General features: G+C 41.3%; 3 protein-coding genes across 5 annotated transcripts in view; 2 read left to right on the top strand and 1 right to left on the bottom strand.

Annotated features, from left to right (window-relative positions):
- mov10l1 (Mov10 like RNA helicase 1) overlaps positions 1-4887 on the bottom strand; it is a 15951-nt gene extending 11064 nt beyond the window's left edge. Inside the window, exons 1-9 of one of the 2 annotated variants that reach the window (XM_060887494.1) lie at positions 4751-4887; positions 4009-4119; positions 3654-3841; positions 3287-3443; positions 2617-2729; positions 2249-2439; positions 2012-2152; positions 1383-1778; positions 129-332 (exon numbers count right to left, since the gene is read on the bottom strand). In XM_060887494.1, the coding sequence (XP_060743477.1) occupies positions 129-332; positions 1383-1778; positions 2012-2152; positions 2249-2439; positions 2617-2729; positions 3287-3443; positions 3654-3841; positions 4009-4102 (1484 nt within the window). In that variant the 5' untranslated portion in view covers positions 4103-4119; positions 4751-4887. The remainder of the gene's footprint in view (positions 1-128; positions 333-1382; positions 1779-2011; positions 2153-2248; positions 2440-2616; positions 2730-3286; positions 3444-3653; positions 3842-4008; positions 4120-4750) is intronic. The other variant, XM_060887495.1, reaches the window with a different exon arrangement.
- A 5231-nt stretch (positions 4888-10118) lies between these two features.
- Positions 10119-12154, top strand: pclaf (PCNA clamp associated factor). Its single transcript, XM_060886909.1, has 4 exons — positions 10119-10245; positions 10982-11074; positions 11701-11875; positions 11979-12154. The coding sequence occupies exons 1-4, from the start codon at positions 10200-10202 to the stop codon at positions 12019-12021; spliced, it is 357 nt and encodes a 118-aa protein (XP_060742892.1). The 5' UTR covers positions 10119-10199; the 3' UTR covers positions 12022-12154.
- An 842-nt stretch (positions 12155-12996) lies between these two features.
- The window catches only part of LOC132856724 (casein kinase I-like), a 37361-nt gene continuing 25357 nt past the window's right edge, over positions 12997-25000 (top strand). For both annotated transcript variants that reach the window (XM_060886441.1, XM_060886440.1), the window contains exon 1: positions 12997-13197. The gene's annotated coding sequence lies outside the window, so the exon portion shown is untranslated. The remainder of the gene's footprint in view (positions 13198-25000) is intronic.

Below are 25000 nucleotides of genomic sequence, written 5' to 3' on the forward strand. Positions count from 1 at the left end.
AAACAGCATAGGGGGGAAAAAGCTCACTTGTGACCTAATTTGTGCATTTAATCATTGTGAGTAACATCACTGTATTTGTGCATCACTGTTATTACCAAGAATGCTTTTGTTCTGTTTGGAAATCTCACCTGACTGGAGGTGCAGGAGGCAACACGGTGACCACCTGAGCAGGGTTCTGTGATGCTGGTGTTGACAGCATGACTGCTGGACAGTAGGGGGCGCTGGGCTTTAACAATTTCTCTACCTCACTGCTCACAGAAACCTCCAAGCGCCGCCCGATGGTAAATGAGGAGAAGTGCAGCAACAGCAGCTCCGCACAGCGACCCAGGTTCCTACACAGAGATCATTACAGTTCGCTCTCTGTTTCATTACACAACAAACCTTACAACTTTTTCCCCCCCAAAGTGCATTTTCCCCAATTTTAAAAAAAATATATATACAATAATCTGTTTATTTTATATGTGCATACACACTTGTGATGCCTAGGACTTAATTTATTCCCTAAACCCAACCAGGAAGAGTGCAGATTAGAATCTGCTTCCTCTGATGTATAAGCAGCTCTGTGACCTCCACTGCTTCTCAATCTCTTCTTCTGTGCCAGTCATGAGCCTCGTTTGACCACATAAACACAAACGTGCTCACGAGATAAATAATTATTCCAAGAAAATAAAGCCTTTAGCAACAATTCTTCATGCAAACAGACATTTCATTAATTATACTTCAAAATTATTTAAAAAAAATTACATCTATTCATGATTATTTTACATACAGCTTAACAAACGATCCCCTGCTCTGTTGGTGGTTTGTTTTTATTATACATGATTAATCAAGCTCAGTAATCCAGATTATTGGTAACTCCATTATATAAAATCTTTCAGCTCACTGCATTCTGTGTTTCAGAATTTGCTGGGTCACAGCCACGTTTGGGCTTATGGTGATATCTAGATTTTATATTGTGCTGTATGAGGCTGAAGGTGCAGATCAATTTTTCACACAGCTTCGGAGTTACTGGCACCTTTGATATAAACTGGTTTAACATTTACATTTACAGCATTTAGCAGACACCCTTATCCAGAGTGACTTACAACTGAGCAACTGAGGGTTAAGGGCCTTGCTCAGGGGCCCAGCAGTGGCAGCTTGGTGGACCTGGGGTTCGAACCCATGACCTTCCGATCAGTAGCCCAACACCTTAACCACTGAGCTACCACATCCCTTTTAAAAAAACGCAATGATGTTGGGAAGTAAATAAAAAACCTTCTCAAACATACATTTGGTTTATTTTGTCTAATTTCACCACAAAGCCCAGATCCAGTAACACATAAAAGTAACACATTTTTGTGGTTAAATAAAAGAAAGGATTTCTGATTTTATTAATTACTTACTTAGCCTGACAGCCTACAGTGATGGACACTTTCTCTCCTGGTAATATGTTTAGGTTTTTCTCTATTGCCCGCAGACACGGTGCCTCCTCAGCGTTCTTCTCTCCATCGTTTGCAACCTCTTCATCAATATCTACCTCTATGTTATTTTTATCTTCCTCCACAGGTACAGAGAAAGGAACGGGCAGCACACTGAGACCATGCCCTGATATAAGGCCTCTGCCTTGGGCCTGGAGAAAGGGCACGTACGGGTTGACTGGGGCGGTTTGTTGAAGCTTGGGTTTTGACAGAATGCCGTTGTTGGCACAACGTGGTGCCGGTCCAAATGAAAACTGCTCCTCGGAGTCCCAGCCAGCGAATTCACAGCACTTCAATTTATGGGTCTCTGAACCGGTATTGCTGGAAAAGAAAGAAGAGTTTTAATTATTATAAACGACAGCCATTAGTTATAACACCTAATAAAATCCTGCTACATACACATCATGTTTCTAACAGTATCTGTAAAAATTACATTTTAATTTAAATATCAAGTTGGACAAAAAAAAAGTCCAATATGGACTGATATGATGATTAGTAATAGTTTTTCCAGACATTGAGATCACGGTCACTGACTGCGTCTCATATTAACTCACTGAAGAAAGATGATCAGCTCTTTACTTTGCCCCAGCAACAAAGATCCAAACAGTGTTTCCTCACTGACCACAAGTCCTCCCTTATTTTCCAGCAGTGCCTGGATTTCAGCCTCTGGCAGGTTTGTCACTGACCCATTCATGCTAGTGTTAGAAAGCAAAAAATCTTCCGTATGCATCTTTGTTTGAATCAAATAAGTGGACAAAGAAAGAATAAACGCATGAAAGAAAATCACTTGCCTGTGTTTCTCAATCGGGGACATACAGAGTGCTCTCCAGCTATATAAAGACTGACTGCTCTCCACCACCACGACGCTCACTACATCTCCTCGTATGGGTTTGTATCCAGCAGGCAACAGCAGAGAATCCAAAGTGAAAAACACACTGTCTCCCACAACCCCACTATTTCCAAACACATTTGACACGTCCACCTGACAGACAGAGAGAAGGGACTTCATACACTTAATTATGAGTTTCAAACAGTTTTACAAGTAGACGAACTAAAAGAAGGAAAGTAGATTTTGAAAAGGAACATTGGCTGTGTGTATGTGTGTGTGTGTGTGTGTGTGTGTGTGTGTGTGTGTGTGTGTGTGTGTGTGTGGACAGACTTGGTCCAAGCGCTGGTATCGTAGTGGGGCAACACTTCGAGCCTGACTGTGCCAATTTGTGGGACTAATGAAGTATTCTGCCTGAACCCAGTCTCCTTTCATCGGCACAAAACCTAAAACAAGGACACAAAAACACAAGCTATATTCAATAGATGTCATACTGATCATATCATATATTACATCGTATTATTAAAAACAAAGCGGCATTATTATTATTATTATTAATTTTATTATTATCATTATTATTATAATAAGGGGGTCACGGTGGCTTAGTGGTTAGCACGTTCACCTCACACCTCCAGGGTTGGGGGTTCGATTCCCGCCTCCACCTTGTGTGTGTGGAGTTTGCATGTTCTCCCCGTGCCTCGGGGGTTTCCTCCGGGTTCTCCGGTTTCCTCCACCGGTCCAAAGACATGCATGGTAGGTTGACTGACATCTCTGGAAAATTGTCCCTAGTGTGTGATTGCGTAAGTGAATGAGAGTGTGTGTGTGTGCCCTGTGATGGGTTGGCACTCCGTCCAGGGTGTATCCTGCCTTGATGCCCAATGACGCCTGAGATAGGCACAGGCTCCCCGTGACCCGAGGTAGTTCGGATAAGCGGTAGAAGATGAATGAATGAATGAATGAATGAATATTATTATTATTCATTATAAGCGTGTCAATGCTTTACCTTCGCACAGGGCTGATCGAGGAAAATACGTCGTCTGGTTTATGAATCCACCGTCGTTATCACATGACGTTACTGTTCCAATCAGAGACCGGAACTTATCTGCATCAGTTTCGTCTGAAGCCCTGCCTCCATCCCATGAATCCATTTGCCTCTCCACCTACAGAAGGAAGTTCACAGTCATGCCATATATTCTACTATTAAATCAGGTACATAACCACGACTGGTATCTCAACGACTAAAGCTAGGTAACTGATAACTGGTAACAAAAAGAGTAACTGATATACAACATGTATAAACAGTCATTTTGTCTGAGGTTTTTTTATTTTGGTTTTAAAAAGGACATTTTAGTAAAATACACAGCACCAACCCTCAGTGCCCTCCATCCTCCGTGGGCTCCGTCTTTAACAGCCAGAGCATTAACCTCGTCACCTACATGCAGAGACACTCCTCCCAGCACCTCTCCAGAAGTGAAGTACACACAATGGTCAATCAGCCCATAATCCTGACAGAGCTCGGTCACTACGCCGCCTTGCATCCGCCGGATCTCATCCATACCTAAATTATACAAAGAAACACGGATACAGGGAATAAACCAACGAAGCCTACAGTAGCAATGTCTGCTTTAAATCACATGTATTCTATAATTCATTAAAGCTACTAATGAAGGCTCATCATGTCAAGATCACAATAAACCAACTTCAAGCCCTTCAAGCCCGTCTTGCCTGTTCTGTAATAAAAGCCATCCTCTTCATCCTCCACTGTCCTCCACAGGGGAGAGAGCAGCTTAGAGATGACAAACTTCACAGCAGACGCCATTATCCTTCTTCTCTCTGCTAAAATAGATTAAAACAGGTAAAACAACCAGGGCTAAAAACTACAATAAAGAAAGTGACTGGAGCAGAAACCTTCACAAACTAGAACATAATGAATGTCCAACACCCAACCTCAACCTGCTAACCTCAACCTGCTAACCTCAACCTGCTAACCTCACCCTGCTAACCTCACCCTGCTAACCTCACCTTACTAACCTCACCTTACTAACCTCACCCTGCTAACCTCACCCTGCTAACCTCACCTTGCTAACCTCACCTTACTAACCTCACCTTACTAACCTCACCCTGCTAACCTCACCCTGCTAACCTCACCCTGCTAACCTCACCTTGCTAACCTCACCTTACTAACCTCACCCTGCTAACCTCACCTTGCTAACCTCACCTTGCTAACCTCACCTTGCTAACCTCACCTTGCTAACCTCACCTTGCTAACTTTACCTTGCTAACCTCACCTTGCTAGCCTCACCTTGCTAACCTCACCCTGCTAACCTCACCTTGCTAACCTCACCTTGCTAGCCTCATCTTGCTAACCTCACCCTGCTAACCTCACCTTGCTAACCTTACCTTGCTAGCCTCACCTTGCTAACTTCACAAGACAATTAGTGAGATTATTGAGCTCAAGTCTGATTACCTCACTGCTGTAAACAACACGCCTTTTTCCTGACAAACTTTCACAAACTTTAGCAGAATTACTGTGAACAACAACATATAAAAACATACAGTGAGGATATTCTACTGAAATAAACTAGCTTCAGGATGTGACAGTGATCTAACGGCATCACCTTAATTGGAGACTGGAACATATATTGAGTCTTTTTAGCGAGTTGACTCATTTGAATCATTTCGGGTAAATGATTCGTTCACAAATTACTTACGTGGTTTTTTCAAATGTGCTGTCAGAAAACAAACCTTGAGTGGTGTCAAATATTTTAAATAAATAAATAAATAGCTACGGGAAATAAAATACAAAAATAAATATATATAACGTAAGATTCACCTGTTTATCTTGGTCTAACCAGGCGGCGTGCAGTACCGATCACGCCCGCTAGGTGTCATAAGAGACTCATAAGAGACCTCCATGAAATAGAAATATGAAGTATTTAAAAAAGGGCATCATTAAAACAAATATTTACATGGAAATATATTTAGGAACGAGTAAACTACTACTGATGTAAGGCTTTTCTCTAATATGTTCCAGATGCATTGAATTCAAGCATGACTGATGACCTCTAGTCTGAATGGTTCTTGAATGGAACTCAATAGTCTTTCAGCATAATGGGGAGAACATGGTCCTGATGAGCTGACTACTATTAATTGTATTTACAAATTTCTGCTCATATATACAGTTAGCGTAATACATGAAAACTTTTTGCAGCCACAAACCCCTTCATGAGGAACAGAATTTCCAAGGAAACCACTACGACCACGAGACAGATTTCATTCCAAAAAATACCAGAATTTTAAGTCATTTTAGCCCATTAGAGTATTTTATTCCTGAAACCACTTGATAACCAATGGTTCATCGCTTACAGTCTATTATTAACGTCCTTATTTTTAACACTGTTTTATATAAAAGTGAAATATATGTGATTGGGCATGGTGGCTTATGGTTATCACGTTCGCCTCACACCTCCAGGGTTGGGGGTTCGATTCCCACCTCCACCTTGTGTGTGTGGAGTTTGCATGTTCTCCCTGTACCTCGGGGGTTTCCTCCGGGTACTCCGGTTTCCTCCCCCGGTCCAAAGACATGCATGGTAGGTTGATTGTCATCTCTGGAAAATTGTCCCTAGTGTGTGAGTGCGTGAGTGAATGAGAGTGTGTGTGCCCTGCGATGGGTTGGCACTCCGTCCAGGGTGTATCCTGCCTTGATGCCCGATGACGCCTGAGAAAATGTGAGAGTGAAATATATGTATACTTGTTTTTAGTTATCAAGTTTTTCATAAAACATTTTTCTTTCAAGTGACCAGTAAACCTTTACAGCTAAAATAACTAAATAATAACAACAACAACAACAACAACAACACTTCCGCCAATGTCGTGTGATTTTGAAAAAGCACTATAGTCAGAGATCCCCTGGATATACATCACAAACCTCTGTGTAAATGTATGTTTATTCACACATTATTTTGTTCATGGTTTAGAGACTTTCTGATTTTCTGAAGTTTCCTGTTGTTTTCATAAAGTACCCTACTCTAACTTTTGTATTTTTCCAAGTAGGAAGACATATGCAGAATCATACACTCTAATTGTTATTCGTTGGTAGTGAACGTCCTACAATTATCAATGGAGCTTGATTTTAAAGCAGGGTAAGCGTTGAACTTCTGTCAGTTATGACATTACATTGCATTTCTGTCATTTAGCAGACACACTCATTCAGAGTGACTTACATTTTTATTTTAATTTATACAACTGAGGGTTAAGGGCCTTGCTCAGGGGCCCAGCAGTAGCAGGTTGTGTACATGGGATTCGAACCTATAACCTTTTCGAGCAGTAGTCCAACACCTTAACCACTGAGCTACCACATCTCACAGCATAATAATTTATTTTTTTTAGTCAATGGTGACTAAATTCTAGGAAATATCCTGTTTTCCCTACACCGTTGCTCAGCACTGTACAATAGATAAACCACTGCTAAAAGAGGGGAAGTGTTTGACCAAGTCAAGAGTCCATACATGTTAAATAAAACTTAAATGTTAAATGAACTGGGATTTACCTGTGTTTAAACCAAAAAAGTTTTAAATGTGTGAGTGTTTGTCTTGAACACTAGGTGTCAGTATTACATAAAACTAAAATAATGATTAAAAAAACTCGAGGTCGTTCTTTATTTCCTCCTCATACTATAATGAGATTAATCTGTCACGTGCAAAGGTCTAGATTAATGTAACCAAGGTTTTGGTAAGCCCTCCATCAGCATAGATGTTTGAGGTATTCGGACTAATTTCTGAGATATACAGGATTTCATGAGAAATCCTGACATGAGAAACAGTCAGAGGTGGTGGAACTGGCCTGTTGATGTCATGGAGATTCATGTTGATTCATGCAGATTCAGTTACATCTCCAAACAGATTCTTTATCATCATCATCATCATCATCATCATCATCATCATCATCATCATCATCATCATCATCATCATCTACTGCCCTCCTGGCCAACTTGGAGACTTCATGAAAGAAATAGACTCACTTCTCAATGCTTTCCCTTCTGACAACACCCACCGACAAGCTTCAGTCTTCTTGCCTTCTGCCTCTTCTGAGTTACTTCTCCTTGACATTAAACAGCTGCCCTCCCACACACAAGTGAGGAAATGTTCTGGACCTGGTTTTCACTCATTCCTCCCCATCCATGACTGCTACACACCTCAGATCATCACTTGATTTCCTTCACTATCACTCTTCCCATTGGCTCTTCCATGGGGCAAGTGGAGAAAAGATTACTATATCAGCCATTCAACAAATGTTCTTATACACAACTCTGTATATTTTAAATTTCATTGAAATACTAATGGGTACTCCGGTTTCCTCCCCCGGTCCAAAGACATGCATGGTAGGTTGATTGGCATCTCTGGAAAATTGTCCGTAGTGTGTGATTGCATGAGTGAATGAGAGTGTGTGTGCGTGTGTGCCCTGCAATGGGTTGGCACTCCGTCCAGGGTGTATCCTGCCTTGATGCCCGATGACGCCTGAGATAGGCACAGGCTCCCCGTGACCCGAGGTAGTTCGGATAAGCGGTAGAAAATGAGTGAATGAATGAATGAAATACTAATGAATCTTTTGAGTGACCAACAATTAACAATTAAAAAAAACAACTACACACTAAAGTTTCGGGTATAGTGCTTTAAAGAACATTAACATGTTAACGTTTATTCTTACAAAAATCTATTATTACAGTGATAGAAACATTGTTTGACGTTATAACGTTATGATTATTTTTGTATCTAACATAATTACACAATCATTTTCTTATATATCAGCCTCTACAGCAGGTTTCTTTTAAATCTTCTGTCTAATGTATGGCCTGCTTCACTGACAGTAACAGCTCTTTGGACTTCAAATTTCATCTTGAAATCAATTCTAAAACTCTTTATCAAGTCAAGAAGCTTTTATTGTCATTTCAGTCAGAACTAAGGACTTAGTAAGTAGTCTTAGCCACATAAAGTGCATCTGTGCAAACTGGTGCAAACAGTGTGAGACAAGACAAAAAGACAGAAGGACAAAACACAGAAAGACAGTGCAGGACAAAAGACAGTGCAAACAAAAAATACAAGACATCACACAAAAGTTCATACACAAAAGACAACACACAAAAACAGCATCGACCAGTGTCAATACTGTATGTTCAATCAATATCACATGTGAAGAAATACTGGTATAAACACATTAGTATTATAACAGCAGTTACATGAGGTATTGTAAAATATTGTGCAAAACAGCTCTTAAACAGTTTGATGGATGTATAATGGAAGAGTGTGTAATAGAGTGTGTGTGTATATCTGCTTTCTTGTACGTGAAATCATGAAGCACTAATGAATATCTGTTCATGGAATTTCGTTTGGAACAATTTCAATTTCAGTTTCAACAGCCAACTGTCCAATTATGTCCATTATGTTAGGTCCATTTAAAGAAATGGACTTCTGTAAAGTGTTCATTTGATTTGAATGGAAATATTAAAGCAGGAAGGGGTTTGTTGAGATGCCACATTGTAAGGTCTTCACCAGTGGGAACAGTAAGGGTACAGTAAGGTCTTCACCAGTGGGTACAGTAAGGGTACAGTATGGGTACAGTTAGGTCTTCACCAGTGGGTACAGTAAGGGTACAGTATGGGTACAGTAAGGTCTTCACCAGTGGGTACAGTAAGGGTACAGTATGGGTACAGTTAGGTCTTCACCAGTGGGTACAGTAAGGGTACAGTAAGGGTACAATAAGGTCTTCACCAGTGGGTACAGTGGGTACAGTAACTCCGTTACCAGTGGGTACAGTAAGGGTACAGTATGGGTACAGTAAGGTCTTCACCAGTGGGTACAGTAAGGGTACAGTATGGGTACAGTAAGGTCTTTAAAGGTGGGTACAGTAAGGGTACAGTCTGGGTACAGTAAGGTCTTCACCAGTGGGTACAGTAAGGGTACAGTAAGGGTACAGTAAGGTCTTCACCAGTGGGTACAGTAAGGGTACAGTATGGGTACAGTAAGGTCTTCACCAGTGGGTACAGTAAGGTCTTTACCAGTGGGTACAGTAAGGGTACAGTATGGGTACAGTTAGGTCTTCACCAGTGTGTACAGTAAGGGTACAGTAAGGGTACAATAAGGTCTTCACCAGTGGGTACAGTAAGGGTACAGTATGGGTACAGTAAGGTCTTTACCAGTGGGTACAGTAAGGGTACAGTAAGGGTACAGTAAGGTCTTCACCAGTGGGTACAGTAAGGGTACATTGGGTACAGTAAGGGTACATTGGGTACAGTAAGGTCTAGATTTCAACCCAAACATAAGAAAATAAGCAACATGCTGCTTTTCTGCCTATGAGGGTAAGTAATCCCAGTAAGTTACAGCGACACCTGGCGGTAAATATGTGATTCCTCAATGGCATTTTAATTGCAGATGTAATATTCTGGTGTGCTTTAAATCAGTGACATGTAACATCACAGAGTTTCATAAATAAACCACTCGTCTCTATTTAAACTTAAATCTCAGGTAAAATAACAAATAACAGTGCAACTGACTAAAAAATAGCGTGTTAGAAGGACATATTACTTCCGATCGCACTTGCGCTAGCAGTTAAATAGCAGTTTAATTGAACGAAAATCCTGGCGAATTTACATTTTATTGAATGATTTAATATTAATAAATAGTCTTTTTTTGGAGCAGGCGATATACAGGGAGTCCTATAGCGACGTCAAAGTGGGCGTGAGTGCTTTATTGTGGTGATCAGAATCCGTCCCGACTATTGGCTGAGGTTGGTTGACGTCATCGTTTTCCCCGCCCCTTTCCCCTCAGAGACGTAGCTGTTTAAAACGCTGGCGGGAAACGAATCATTTCAGTGTTTTATCTGAAGCGGAAACAATCGGTTGCGGTGTTTTGACGCCCAAAATGGTTAGAACGAAAGCCGATAGCGTTCCTAGTAGTTACAGAAAAGGTAAGTAAGCGTCGATGATGATGATGATGATGATGATAATAAGGTGTTTATTTTTACCTCAGACTTTGGTGTTGTTTGTTAGCACGAGCTCAATAACTAGCACATTAGCTTATTAGCACGTTAGCTAGGCAGCTAATGAGGGAATATAGTTTTTGTGATTTATTATGTTTTTAAACGATACGTAAAATCTTTACAATTCATTTAATTAAAAAAAAAGATTGTTTGTGTATTAAACGTGTTTTAATAACACTGTAATATCCGGTGTGTGTTAAACACCTCAGCTTCTGTCTCCCGCCAATTTGTCCTTCATCTCAGTGTTTGTTCGATTTAATCACGAGTTATAAAGTTTAGTTAATATAAAATGTTTTTTTTTTTTCTTCAGTGTATTCGGTGCTTGACATGTTGTTTAGGAAAGAGGAACTTTTTTTATAGGTTTTCACAGAATCATCAAACACTTTGAGCTTTAAACCTGTAAGAGCTGATGTTCTGTCGACTGTAAAGTGTTCATCATCCTTCACAAAATGACGTGAACACTCCAATAAATATTGTTTGGTGATGGTAGATCTGTCTGTTTAAAGACGGTAGATTGGGTGATGGAAGAAGAAATGGCGCCAGATTTGTTTGTGTGTTTCTGTATGATGTGGGCGCTGGTGAACACGTGTACATCAGTGTCGTTTATTTACTCTTATGTTCCTGGTGGTCATGTGTTCTAACGATGGGTTTCATTTGTTTTTAGCGGTCGCTGCTTCTGCACCCAGGAAGTCACTTGGCGCCTCCAGTTCAGGGAATTATTCTTCCAGCAGCAGCAGCTCTCAAGCCTCCACCCCTGGTACAATCCTGCGCACACACACACTTAACTGGCCCGGTGCGCACACACTTCACTGGCCCGGCGCGCACACACACACTTCACTGGCCCGGCGCGCACACACACACTTCACTGGCCCGGCGCGCACACACACACTTCACTGGCCCGGCGCGCACACACACACTTCACTGGCCCGGCGCGCACACACACACACTTCACTGGCCCGGCGCGCACACACACACACACTTCACTGGCCCGGCGCGCACACACACACACACTTCACTGGCCCGGCGCGCACACACACACACACTTCACTGGCCCGGCGCGCACACACACACACTTCACTGGCCCGGCGCGCACACACACACTTCGCTGGCCCGGCGCGCACACACACACACACTTAACTGGCCCGGCGCGCACACACACACTTAACTGGCCCGGCGCGCACACACACACTTCACTGGCCCGGCGCGCGCACACACACTTCACTGGCCCGGCGATCTCCTTTCATCCCAAGGTTTTGTAATGTGTATTTGGCACTTAAACATCTAGTAGAACTTTTGTATTTACCACCACTCAATGGTTGACTTTTTTTTTTGTATCGTGATTTTCTTTTTATTACAACATACATGACGTACGTTTTTTTGCAGGAAAGAATAAGTACGTTGGAGGAAACCCCGTCTGTCCGCGTCCGACCCCAAAATGGCAGAAAGGCATCGGAGACTTCTTCGGTGGCCCGAGCAGGAAGCCTGAGAAGGAGAATGTGCATCCTGTTTCTGATGGAGAGGAGGCTGGGGGCAGTGGCATGTCCAAAGCACCCAGGAAGTGCGTCTTGACTTGAGTTTTATTTTAATTGAATTTGATGTGTATAGAATTTACTTTGTGTCTAAACCTCTGTATCAATTACTTGTTTTTTTTTTTTTTTCAGGTCCAGACCACTTCCAGATGAAGATGAGGAGGATGATGAGTAACTCTCCTTGTTCAATGTATTGAAACTCCTATTGGTACACGACCTTCACGAATTTTTAGTGTAAATCTTTGTACATACCTTTTTAATGTTGCTTTGATTTTGTACAGAAGTGTAATAAACTGTCTTTTTCGAGAGCTACCGCTCTAAGAGTCCTTGTTTGTTTTGAAACGCAAGTCATCCATTTAAAGAAAGGTCGAGCGTGTGAGTGAAATGTGTTCTGGTGCGGTACAGAGATTCGTTCAGTGATCATGATGTCAATTTCAAAAAATTTTATATGTTCAAAACATCTGCATTCATTTTTCATTCATTAACCATTTTAATCCTTAATAAGGAAAAGTCCACCAAAGGCCCAAATGCCTACACGGACCGCATGCAATATGTTTTTGATTTAACCAGACTTGATTTTATTTATTTATTTTTTTGGATGAAATGAGTTACTAAATGCATCACGGGCTAAATTGAAGTTAGGAATATTTTTAATAAAGACGTGAATCACTTTTGCTTCCTAAAAACTGAGCATCCAGTGTCTATCAATTCCACTAACGGAGATGATGCTTCCATCTACTACTAGGGCAGTGGACTAACGTGCACCTTTTTACTAGTGACTTGGGTTAATAACTACGTATTACAAGGATGCAGGATGTGACGCATCCTCTAAAAGGACATGAAGTGTTTAGCTAATCAACAATGAGTATGAATCGGTAAAATCTGAATGAAACAAGAGCACGCGGCCTGTTTTTAATTGTAAAACAACTTGTTAGAATTAGAATTACTTCTGTAATATTTCGCATCCTGTCCTTATCAGCGATCACGGGTCCGTCCTAAACCACATAAGTTCACACTCCGTAGTAGGAGTATGTAGTGTGAGATTGGAGCATGTAGCCTATGTCTGGAGTGTGACGTTCGGATTGGGACACAGCCGGTGGCTGAACAAAAACACGCCGCCTGCCTGTTACCCGGATGAGCTGTTGTTCCATAGGCGGTGCTGTTCCGGGACTGAGAGCCGTTCACACAGCAGACAGACTGGAAGAGCAGATACTGATCTGTTCCTCAGGATTTCACACACAAACCTTATTAATACTCATCTTTAAAACCTTTTCCCCCTCAACACGACGGTTAGAGGATCGTATTGTCGCTGAGATGAACTGACTTAAACCACCTTGGGCTTTATTTTAAGGTAAGGATTTGAGTTTAGTTCTCAATGAAGCTGTCTTTAGCACAGCTGAGGCTCAGGGTGCTAACTTGACAAGCTAACATGCTAACAAGCTAACAATCTCCTCATCATCTTCCGTGACGTGATGGATGTGTAATAAAAACCGACGGATAAGAAAGAAAAAGAAAGAAATAAAGCCGAAACTCTGTGTGTTTTTTTGTTGTTGTATATTTTGAACCCAGACGATGATGTTTGTGATTATTTACACGAGCTGTTTGTTTTGTGTGGTGTTTGTGAGAGATGTGAAGCTGCTTTATAAGCTGTGATGTGGAGGAGTGAAGCTGCTGTCAGACACTAAACTATAAATATAATATCAGTCTGATGAAGTGTAGACAGCTGACTAGTTTGTGTTGTTTGCTCTTCATGACATGTTCCATTTGCCCCCCACCGGGGCAGTTTGTCTTGTGCACCAGCATTGTATCCCTATGATCCTTTTTCACTGTACATGAGCTTTATTAAAGGTGTGATGGATGGATGGAACTGCAGGTGAAGCTCAAGTCTTCAGTTCACTGAAACATTTCACATATCGAGGCCTTGGATGTTCTGGATAACAATAAAACTGTCACTGAAATAGGAAATGATTAGACTAGTAATTGAGTTTTAATCCAGCTGTTTGAGCCCATACCTGATATCATCCTGACCTTCTCTCAGTAACTGAGCTGACTCTCTGCTTCTGTCGGCCAGATACGTGAAACCTCAGACGTGTGACGGTGGTGAAACGTGTGAAAACAGCACACGTTTCACCACCGTCACACGTCTGATGTAAAATACATCAAGCCTAAGGTGTCGATCCTGAAAAGGTCTCACTTATAAAACCTCTCTTATTTATCTCCATCTGGACTGCAAAAAGATTCGCTGTCTGTGTTCGAAAGTGTCGCTTACGTCTCGTAGGGCTGCGATCGTTTAAAATAATCACTCTTATCGTCGAACAATGTCTATCTATCAATACTTGAAGTTTATACATGTCACACCAGATAACAAACTGATGAACTCCTGAGGTGTCCACAACCTGGTCTCAACGTTGTAATACTTCTGGAAGAAAGGATCCTGCCTTTAATTCTTACATATTTTATATGTTACTACATCATTTTGACGTTACCTGTTGGTTAAGTGTTTACTTCAAACAGTATAAGTAGTGTTCATAAGACCTAAATACCATATTGTCATTGAGTTGCTACACATCGCTGTTGTGAAACGTCCCGATCGAAATCTATCAACCCGCTGACACCGTGATCCGGACTCCAAAAAGGGCTGTTGTTTTAGATTTTTATTTTTAAACGAATCTCTTGTTATTGTGGACGCAAACGAAACGGTGTGAAACACTTTGTTCACAATTGTGTTTAGTTTCATTTTACAGTTCCTGGAAAAACAATGACAAAATCCGATGACTCGTCCTGTCCTCATCCAGTTCGTGTCCAATCAGAAGCAGATGCTCATCCGCACAAACAAACAGCGTGTGTCACGTCACAATAGCAGTTAGTTAGCATCAGACGTTAGTCAATTGTGTTTGTTTGGATATTTTCTTTTTGTTATGCAGCCTCCTGGTTGGAGTTGTGCGCCTGAACTCATCCTGATCTTCGGCCTGTTTTTACGCTAACTACCCTCTCAGGCAGATTTAACAGAAATTGGACAGAAATTATCTAATTTATGTATTTTTTATAATCTTAAATAAAATAACACAACATGGACTAATTTAAAAGGACATTTTTAAGATGTCTTGTCCACTGGAGTGTCGTCAGCCATCTATAAGGCTCCTCTTCGTAAGCAAAACTATGAGTGTCTGGTGCATGAAATGTCCAGAATTCAATACAAAATGCATCATAAGGTTAATTCTGGAACATTCACTGTGTATTAATCACACTATTTATACTACAAAATAGTATGTACAGTGCATATCGTCGCTGTCAGGCGGAATCCTCGTATCTCCAAAACCGTTATTTTTCAGGACATTAAAAAAACGCCGTACCTTATCTGCAGTACACAGGGTTTAGTCCTCGTTACAGTGGATTGTCTTGCGCTAAATTCCTGTCCTCAGACGAGCACCAGAACTAGCGGGGGTCAAGATTTTTTTTTCTTTGAGCCCAGTGTTTTGAAGACATTTACCTCAGAAGACGTGTCGATTCGTTGCGACTCTTCTTGAGGAGAAATATGCCGTGAAGCTCTCCCACGAAGTGAGGAAGAGGTGGACAGTTGAAGTGTCCAATGGAGTTATGAGATTTGCGCTCAAGCTATTTTCAAGACTTTAGATTGGTTAATAACTTGTAAAAATAACAGACCCACGTGGGGACTGACCAATAGCATCGATATGTGAAAAAATATGAAATTGACCAAATTTGGACATACGAGGTTTCCGCCCGACAGCGACGATATGTATGTGATTTGCAACAGTTGTCTTTTTTCACTAAAACTAGAGTTCCGTATGATGCGTTAGCCTGGTTAAGGTGATGGCTTACGAGCGGAAGGTTGTGAGTTTGAATCCCAGGTCCACCGTGCTGCCAGTGCTGGGCCCCTGAGCAAGGCCCTTAATCCTTAATTGCTGTATAAAAATGTAAGTTGCTCTGGATAAGCATCTGCTTAAATGTTCACATCAAATTTCAGACCTGGTCCAATCATAATCTGGTCTATAACGAGGTTAAAAAAAACTCATTTCAACATTTATTTAATCACAAGCAACATGTAGATTAGGAATTTCTCGTCTCGATTGATGCGTACATTAAGTGATTGTTACCTCAGTGGACAGAACATTTGTGACTAATGTTGGTGTCTTCTAAACACCTCCATCTTTCAGTGGGGCTCCTTAAACCCGGATTAACCGATAATCCCAAATCCTTCCTAGATAACAGCAACAAGGTGTTAAACGTTTTCTGTAATTCTGTGTCAGCGAATCTGTGTGCGGATGAACAGTGGAGGACGACGCCGACGTTATGCAGAGGGACAGACGGACGTGTTAGACCCGAAGCTGGGATAAAGCATTGTTCTCGATATTGTGGGATTGTTTTCTGAAGCTGAAAAAAAAAAAACAATTTAAAAATGTTGAAACCCAAATAGAAAAATAGTAAACAACAAATTCAATTTTATTTGATTTCCTTATGTTTAATGTGGGGGTCACGGTGGCTTAGTGGTTAGCACGTTCGCCTCACACCTCCAGGGTCGGGGTTCGATTCCCGCCTCCGTCTTGTGTGTGTGGAGTTTGCATATTCTCCCCGTGCCTCGGGGGTTTCCTCCGGGTACTCCGGTTTCCTCCCCCGGTCCGAAGACATGCATGGTAGGTTGATTGGCATCTCTGGAAAATTGTCCGTAGTGTGTGAGTGAATGAGAGTGTGTGTGTGTGTGCCCTGCGATGGGTTGGCACTCCGTCCAGGGTGTATCCTGCCTTGATGCCCGATGACGCCTGAGATAGGCACAGGCTCCCCGTGACCCGAGGTAGTTCAGATAAGCGGTAGAAGATGAATGTATGAATGAATGATAAATGTCGGAGTTTTCCCTCACTGCAGAGGAAAGGCAGGAAAAAAAACCTGCTGTGATCTGGTACCAATCAGAGGTGTGTTTACATCAACTCCACAAACCTCTGCTTTAGGCAAATAAACACGAAGTTTCAACATGCAAAATGCCTTGGAGAAATCCTACCCAGATGGAAACGAGCTCTCTAGACACCTGACTGTATGAAAGGCCCGGTGCGTCTTGAGATGTAATCACTTATACAGTGCCACATTTTAATTAAACAATTGATTACTAATTATTAATTGAACTACAATTAATTGACCCAGAAGTCACAAGTCATGACACGAACGTGAATCTGTTTGAGATCTAGATCTCTGTACGATACATTTACACTACAGTCAAATTCTTCATGGGCGAAATCTAAGCCTTCAAATTTCAAAATTAATGGAAAGATCTATAACCAAATAAAAGCTGTGTATTAGAACGTAACAGAGTGACTTGACTTAGAGTAAAAAATCCTACATTTCTCACTACTGAATATGAACTTATCGAACCATCGTCTAAATGCAGATTTTGCTGTGTGTGTGTGTGTGTGTGTGTGTGTGTGTGTGTGTGTGTGCGGTTTCATCTGGTTTGAGAGAAAGACACAAGGGTTAAGTCAGTCAGATGTGTTCCTGATTCCTGCACCTATCGTACGTGTGATTCATCACTCTGTAATGTTTCAGTAAACCATGCGCTGGATGTCAAGCATCGTAACTTACCGCAAAGCCAAAATACTTCCGTACACGAGACCTTAAAGACGCGGGAAATTCTTCTTCAGGAGCTCCGGCACGCTGCTGACTAAAGCTGCTGTCAGTTTAATACGCTAGAATGTTAACATAAAAGCTTGTGGAAATACTGGTACCATGTTTAGGAAACCCAACCAACACCTGATTATTCACCTGAATCGAGAAAACAAAGAATGTTGACTTAATTGAGTTAAAGTGTTTATTCCACCTCAAGTAATATAAGCTGTATTTTATGAAGATCACTTAGAGGAATCACCTATATGAATCACTTGTAGGAATCACTTGTAGGAATCACGTGTAGGAATCACGTGTAGGAATCACGTGTAGGAATCACTTGTTGGAATCACTTGTTGGAATCACTTGTCGGAATCACTTATCGGAATCACCTATATGATTCCTATGAATCCCTTATAGGAATCACTTGTAGGAATCACCTATATGAATCCCTTATAGGAATCCCTTATAGGAATATCTTATAGGAATCACTTGTAGGAATCACCTATATGAATCCCTTGTAGGAATCACTTATAGGAATCACTTGTAGGAATCACCTGTATGAATCACTTGTAGGCATCACTTGTAGGCATCACTTGTAGGCATCACTTGTAGGAATCACTTGTAGGAATCACCTATTTGAATCCCTTGTTGGAATCACTTATCGGAATCACCTATATGATTCCTATGAATCCCTTATAGGAATCACTTGTAGGAATCACCTATATGAATCCCTTATAGGAATCCCTTATAGGAATATCTTATAGGAATCACTTGTAGGAATCACCTATATGAATCCCTTGTAGGAATCACTTATAGGAATCACTTGTAGGAATCACCTGTATGAATCACTTGTAGGCATCACTTGTAGGAATCACTTGTAGGAATCACTTGTAGGAATCACCTATTTGAATCCCTTGTAGGAATCACCTATAGGAATCACCTATATGATTCCTATGAATCCCTTATAGGAATCACTTGTAGGAATCACCTATATGAATCCCTTATAGGAATCCCTTATAGGAATCCCTTATAGGAATCACTTGTAGGAATCACCTATATGAATCCCTTGTAGGAATCACTTATAGGAATCACTTGTAGGAATCACCTATATGAATCCCTTATAGGAATCCCTTATAGGAATCACTTGTAGGAATCACCTATATGAATCCCTTGTAGGAATCACTTATAGGAATCACTTGTAGGAATCACTTATAGGAATACTATAATAATGTAACAGCTTTTTTGTAATTGATAAACGCATAATCATCTTACATCTGTATGGTTATGATGCTTGTTAATGTCTGAGTTGAGTTAAGCAGGTCAATCAATCTGCCTGTTAATGTAGGATATGTAGGATATATACTATTATATATTATATATAATTACCCTCTTTTCATTTGTCTGATGAAAGCACGTGAGCAGTGACTAACAGAGCAAATGATTCACATAATGATGCACAGTAGCATGACAGCGTGAGGATAGCTGTTATCGATCGGTCTGATTTGGTCTGACCCGCCATCTCACAGCTAAACATGGCACTAGGTTCGAGTTTGTAGGTTGGATCATTTAGTATTTTTAGGTCTGGCTTCAGCAACCGTGATAATATGTGAGTGATTCTTAAAACTAGGCGAAGCTTAGAAAAATACCTATTTAGGGTTCTTCATATGTGTCTCGCCTAAAAATGTTTTTGATGAGTATTAAAGTGAAGGACCTCATAGAGTTGCTGTAGCTGATACAGCTGAAATACTATTCTAATGTTGTAACATTATCAGAACTACTAAAATATCTTGTTTTACTTCCCTTGATCCTGCCACGAACATAGCCATCGATGCTGGCATGGCATTAAAAGGAAACTAAACAAAGCTCAACGACTCCTTAATAAATTAGAGTCGAGATCTTGTGTCTGAACTGAGCTTCTGAGTCTCTCTGGCCACGTTCACACTGCAGGTAAAAGTGGCCCAAATCCGTCAAGTGACCAGGTCAGACTTCTTCAGGAGTAGTGTGAACACTGATTTTTCAAATCAGATGTGGGCCACTTCCATATGTGGTCCTGAATCAGACCCAAATCTGATCTTTTCCAATGTGGCCGCAGTGTGAACAGCCAAGGCGGATTTGATGCGACTTTTACGTCAATCTACATCGACATTCGTCACAATTATGCGAAACGTGACGTCAAAACGTGACACAAACGTGACTGGTAACGTGTGTGTTAAGAGTGTTATATAAAGTGGTTACGTGAACCAGCTCATAATGTTTGCATTGAATACATCACATTATAGCATTACATGATATGTTTGCTTGCACCAGATGATACAATACTTCCTCCATAACCTCGCCAGCTTTTTAGCGCGACGGCGTGCTGCGTATGACGTCATTGTTATTGTTCGTTTGCGCATGCGGGTCAGTTTGAAACAGCAAACAGTTCACACTGGTATCTGATATAGGCCACATTTTAAAAGGTAATGTGAACAGGCAAACAAAAAAATCAGATCTGAGCAAAATATCCGAATTGAGCGTTAAGACTTGCAGTGTGAACGCGGCTTCTGAGAATCTCAAAGCTGTCGGCTTCCAGTGGAAATCAGTTAAGACTTCGGACCTGACTTCCTGTTTCAAAAGGAAATAAAAGTACGGCTTCAAATCGCCGTACACAGTCGTGCAATATTCTACAGTATTATAAAGGCAAAACTTCATTTTGATGTATTCTTTGTAACAAAGTTTAAGATTAGAAGATCTACTGAATTTTCAGCATGTACAGATCTCTATTTACACAGGATTCAGAGACTACGGTTTGTTAAAGGCGAGCAGTAACAACACGAGCTGTGACTAATACGTGTTGGATGTGTGCAGAGGTGATTATCAGCAGCGGCAGTATAATTTTAATGCTTAAAGGATTTGCGTGACCTGTTATTGAGGAAGGTTACAGCGTAGGGTAGAGCGGGTTTGGCTCTTATTTTGTCTGGTCACTCACTCTGTTATCAAACCCAGGACCGGTTGTAGCGTCGTGTTGCTACGAGAGTCAAGACCATGTGACGTATCCGTAAACAATGGAAACCTATTGTCTGTAAGGTGAACCTGAACCACGCAGTCTGCTGAATTCAGCGCCTGCTGAATCCGTTCCCTCAAGTGGCTTACAGTAGAAACGACCTGAAGTCCAGCGTGATTGGAGCTCAGGCAACCTTTTAAAGCTTTGAATAATACATGAGCTCTCTCAGATTGAGTGTCTGTGTCTTGTATGATGTGCGAGCTGTATGGCGGTGCTCTACATGGCTGCCTCATGGTGAGAATATCTGTGTATTTGGCTGCTTATCAAAGCTACGTGTCTTGGCTGAAGCCACGCTAAGAAACTCAGATACATCAGGATCTCCACTCAGGCTGGGTTAGTCTCAGTCTGCAACATCTCAACATCTCAGCTGTACGTTTCTCATCCTTCCTTAGTGACAGCTCACGGCTAACCTCATGACTCAAACACGTTTGTGTTGTCTAATCTGAAAAAGATAGGAATAATAAAGTGATTTTGTGATTCAAGTTGTTGAAATGCTGTAACATTTTAAACAGGTTGCAAACGGTAAAACAAATCATTATCTAGCTCACCGGGGGGGTATTAAAGCTTCTGCGTGGCCCAGTCGCACCATAAGTTTGCGTGAAAACCTGATAAAATGATTAGGCTAAAAAAAGATCAGGAACATAGCAGAACCGTATATAGGGAGTTAATTACGTACATTTAATACTGATTAAGGGAAACAAAAACAAGTTCCGTTTCATTACATGCTTTTGCGCATGTTCGATAACGAGGCTGGCTTCACCGTTTCTTTGTTTCTGTTCTCTCTTGATATATGACTGAAGTCGCAGGACACGTATTCAGCGGTTCTTGCTCGGTTTCATCACATTACTCATTCTGAAAAGATGCTCCGTCGCCTGTGGCTTGTAAAAATCTTTCCACGCTCTTATCATACAGAGTGTAGCAGGTAGTGGAACCCTGGAACGGCCTCAGTCGCTCATGCTAATCAGTCGTCCACATTTTATGGATTAAAAACAGTCTAGTTTAACTCACTGTTAGTCACATACGAGCATTTTGCCCAGACCCTTCCCCTTCCATCGCTCACTGAAATGGAGAGGAAACGTTAGGAAATATGTTTGTACCTTTATGGTTTTGAAAAAAAAAAAAATCCTGCCTTGAATTATTAACGGAGCGCTTAATGTAGTGCACACGTCGGACACGCGATTAAATATTAAAAAAGTTATGAAATATGCATCTTCAACATGTCCGAGGGAAACTAAAGCCGAAATGTAAAACTGTACACAATATTGCCCTCGTCTGCACCCTGGGAAAAACTCTTCTGATGCCGCAGCGACTTCCAGAAAGTCTTCAGTGTCTTTTTTTATTTCTCACCAGTTGCTTTATAAGTCAAAGGCAGATCATATTCGAACCTCATCAGACCTAAAAAACTAAAGTCAAAAGAGCCAAGTAAATAAAATGCATGATTTATTTTTGGAATATAGATGAAGTTTCTTTAGATACTTTCAGATTTCTCACTTAAGACGACCGTACGCTAATATTTCTCCTTTACTATAGCATTTGTCTTCATCTGAGGAGAAAGTGTCACGTTGCTGCCTGTGTGTTTTCTCTCCTTGGTATTTATCGCTTCCTGGTTCGGCGAACTCTTCTACTGGTTTCTTATCTTCAATTAAAATAAAAGTGAGGATAGATGAAGAGCGAAGAAAATATACACATTTGCCATCAAAGAAATATCCCATGTTTATATGTATGTACATTACTGATAGTGCTGGAATAAAACTGATCTTTTAAATAGTTTCACTGTAAAGTTCGTACTCAGAGACGCACTCCATCCGATCCTTAAAAATAACGGGCAGGTATTTCAGAGAATATGATTTATGCGCTCTAAGAGACATCCTGCGTTAATGTTATCTCAAGCCGTGCGTCGTGGAAACTCATAAAGCAGGTTATATGACACTACCTTTATAGAGGAAGTTTGAACGTAGCCGACGGTCCGGCTGTAGCACCGATACTGTATTTATAATATTTATTCATCAGCCATTAACGTTTATGACATTCACTAATGGTTTACCAAACTCTGTCATAAGAGAGAGGTGGAAAAATATTTGATTTCATTTTGAAAGAAAAAGAAAAAAGCCCCCAAATGTAAGTGTATGCTGTTTGAAGATGCATTTAGTGTTGTTGTATTGACCATAAAGGGGAACTTCGGTATGTATCTATAGTTTAAAAAAGTTATGTAAGTTTAGGTTGGTAATAAAAAGGAAAAAAAAATCTAGACTATATTATCATTTCCAGGTGAAAGTGCAACCTTGATGCTACTATAAAAACAATGAAACCTGCTTTTTTAGGTTGACATGGATGTGTATGTTCACCGTATGGCCAGAATGTTTACGCCTGGTCTCCTACTTGTATGCTGTGTTAATCATCCCGTTCCAGATCTAGTTCCCGTTTACCGTTATAATAACCTCCACTCTAGACTTTGGGTCGTGGATGTGGGGATTACTTCTCACTCCAGACTAGGGCTGGGCGATATGGCTGAAAACTGTATCACGATATCAGTGTTTCATATCGGTCGATATCGATAATCAGTTATTAAGACAGAAATATCAACAACCAGGAAAACTCAAATAATTAAAATGTAAACATAAGTCTAAAATTCTGCCGTACTAACGAGCTGACGTTTCTTCTTTTATTTACAATTTCCTCGCTCGCTGCGGCTCACTTTCTGCTCATCAGTCGCCGGTTACTGAAGAGGAATCCAGCACGAGACGACGATATGTCGCAACCAAACGTGATACTATTACATGATTGGCTGTTAGCGTGTCACTCCCTATGTTGCTAGGTTACCAGAGAGCGAGTGCCTTTGTTAATGCAACCAAACTTGCTTCGTGACCTCCGTTTTCTTCCGACGAAGAATAAAAAATATCGAACGTTTGATCGAACACAGGGGGGTCACGGTGGCTTAGTGGTTAGCACGTTCGCCTCACACCTCCAGGGTTGGGGGTTCGATTCCCGCCTCCACCTTGTGTGTGTGGAGTTTGCATGTTCTCCCCGTGCCTCGGGGGTTTCCTCCGGGTACTCCGGTTTCCTCCCCAGGTCCAAAGACATGCATGGTAGGTTGATTGGTATCTCTGGAAAATTGTCCGTAGTGTGTGATTGTGTGAGTGAATGAGAGTGTGTGTGTGTGTGCCCTGCGATGGGTTGGCACTCCGTCCAGGGTGTATCCTGCCTTGATGCCCGATGACGCCTGAGATAAGCGGTAGAAGTTATAAGGTAGTTCGGATAAGCGGTAGAAGATGAATGAGTGAATGAATGAATGATCGAACACATTTTTTACTGATATCGATCACGTGTCTATCGCGATACGTATCGTTATCGTTTTATCGCCCAGCCCTACTCCAGACCTCCTCACACCCAGCTTCAGTGCCTGATCTCACTATGGCTCTCGTACTCCCGCTTTTTTAGTGAGCAAGTCATCAGCTGATGATTATTTCTGTATCGTGTTAATATTCTTGATTTTAATGTTCTAGACAACATTAAACATGTTCACATGTTTTTTAACTCTCGTCCACAGAGATACAGGAGACACCTGAAAGCTGCTTTTTTCACTTTTTCTGTCATATTTGCTTCCTGCCTTCTAGGTGAACGTTGATTTTCGTATTTGTCAACCTTAATCTCATGAGGCAATAGGAACAATAAGATGGAGGTGTGGTGTCTAAAAATGAACGAGCAGCTTTTGCCCTGTTTTTTTTTTTTTTTTTTTTTGGGGTTAACCATTCATTTATCTGTTCGTCTGCGTGAGCCGCTCGTTATTGTGACGTCTTATAAATGAGCGGTCGAACGTTTGTACGGAGTTTTCGTTGTAACCAGCAGATTAGCTAATTGGATTTTGGAATTGATCCAAACGGGCTCAGGTTCACTGCGAGGTCTGAAATAGTTTTCCTTCAGTAGCCTTTTTCCTGTTTGATGTATATTTAATGATATTTCATGCGATTGAATTAGCAACGAGAAGGCTAGACTCGTTGGCGGTGGAGGTGTTCCCCCGTTCACGCCGCGATCGACGTTCCACAGAACCAGCATGCTGTTGTTCCGTGCAACTCGATCGTATCACGTTACTCGACACGGCGACGGAACGGAACGGCGGCGCATGCATTCGACTGTTTTTGGTGCTAACAAACTAAGATTAGCCAGTGACCGCTAAATTGTTTATAATCCTTAGCTAGCATGAGCTACCGAACATATAAACGCAGACGTGTCTCGTGCTGTGATTCTAAAAGTTGCACCGGCTTCGTTGTGTTTTTTATTCATTTATTCATCTTCTACCGCTTATCCGAACTACCTCGGGTCACGGGGAGCCTGTGTCTATCTCAGGCGTCATCGGGCATCAAGGCAGGATACACCCTGGACGGAGTGCCAACCCATCGCAGGGCACACACACACACACTCATTCACTCACACAATCACACACTACGGACAATTTTCCAGAGATGCCAATCAACCTACCATGCATGTCTTTGGACCAGGG

The sequence above is a fragment of the Tachysurus vachellii genome, chromosome 14 (genome assembly GCF_030014155.1).
Source record: "Tachysurus vachellii isolate PV-2020 chromosome 14, HZAU_Pvac_v1, whole genome shotgun sequence".
NCBI lineage: Eukaryota > Metazoa > Chordata > Actinopteri > Siluriformes > Bagridae > Tachysurus > Tachysurus vachellii.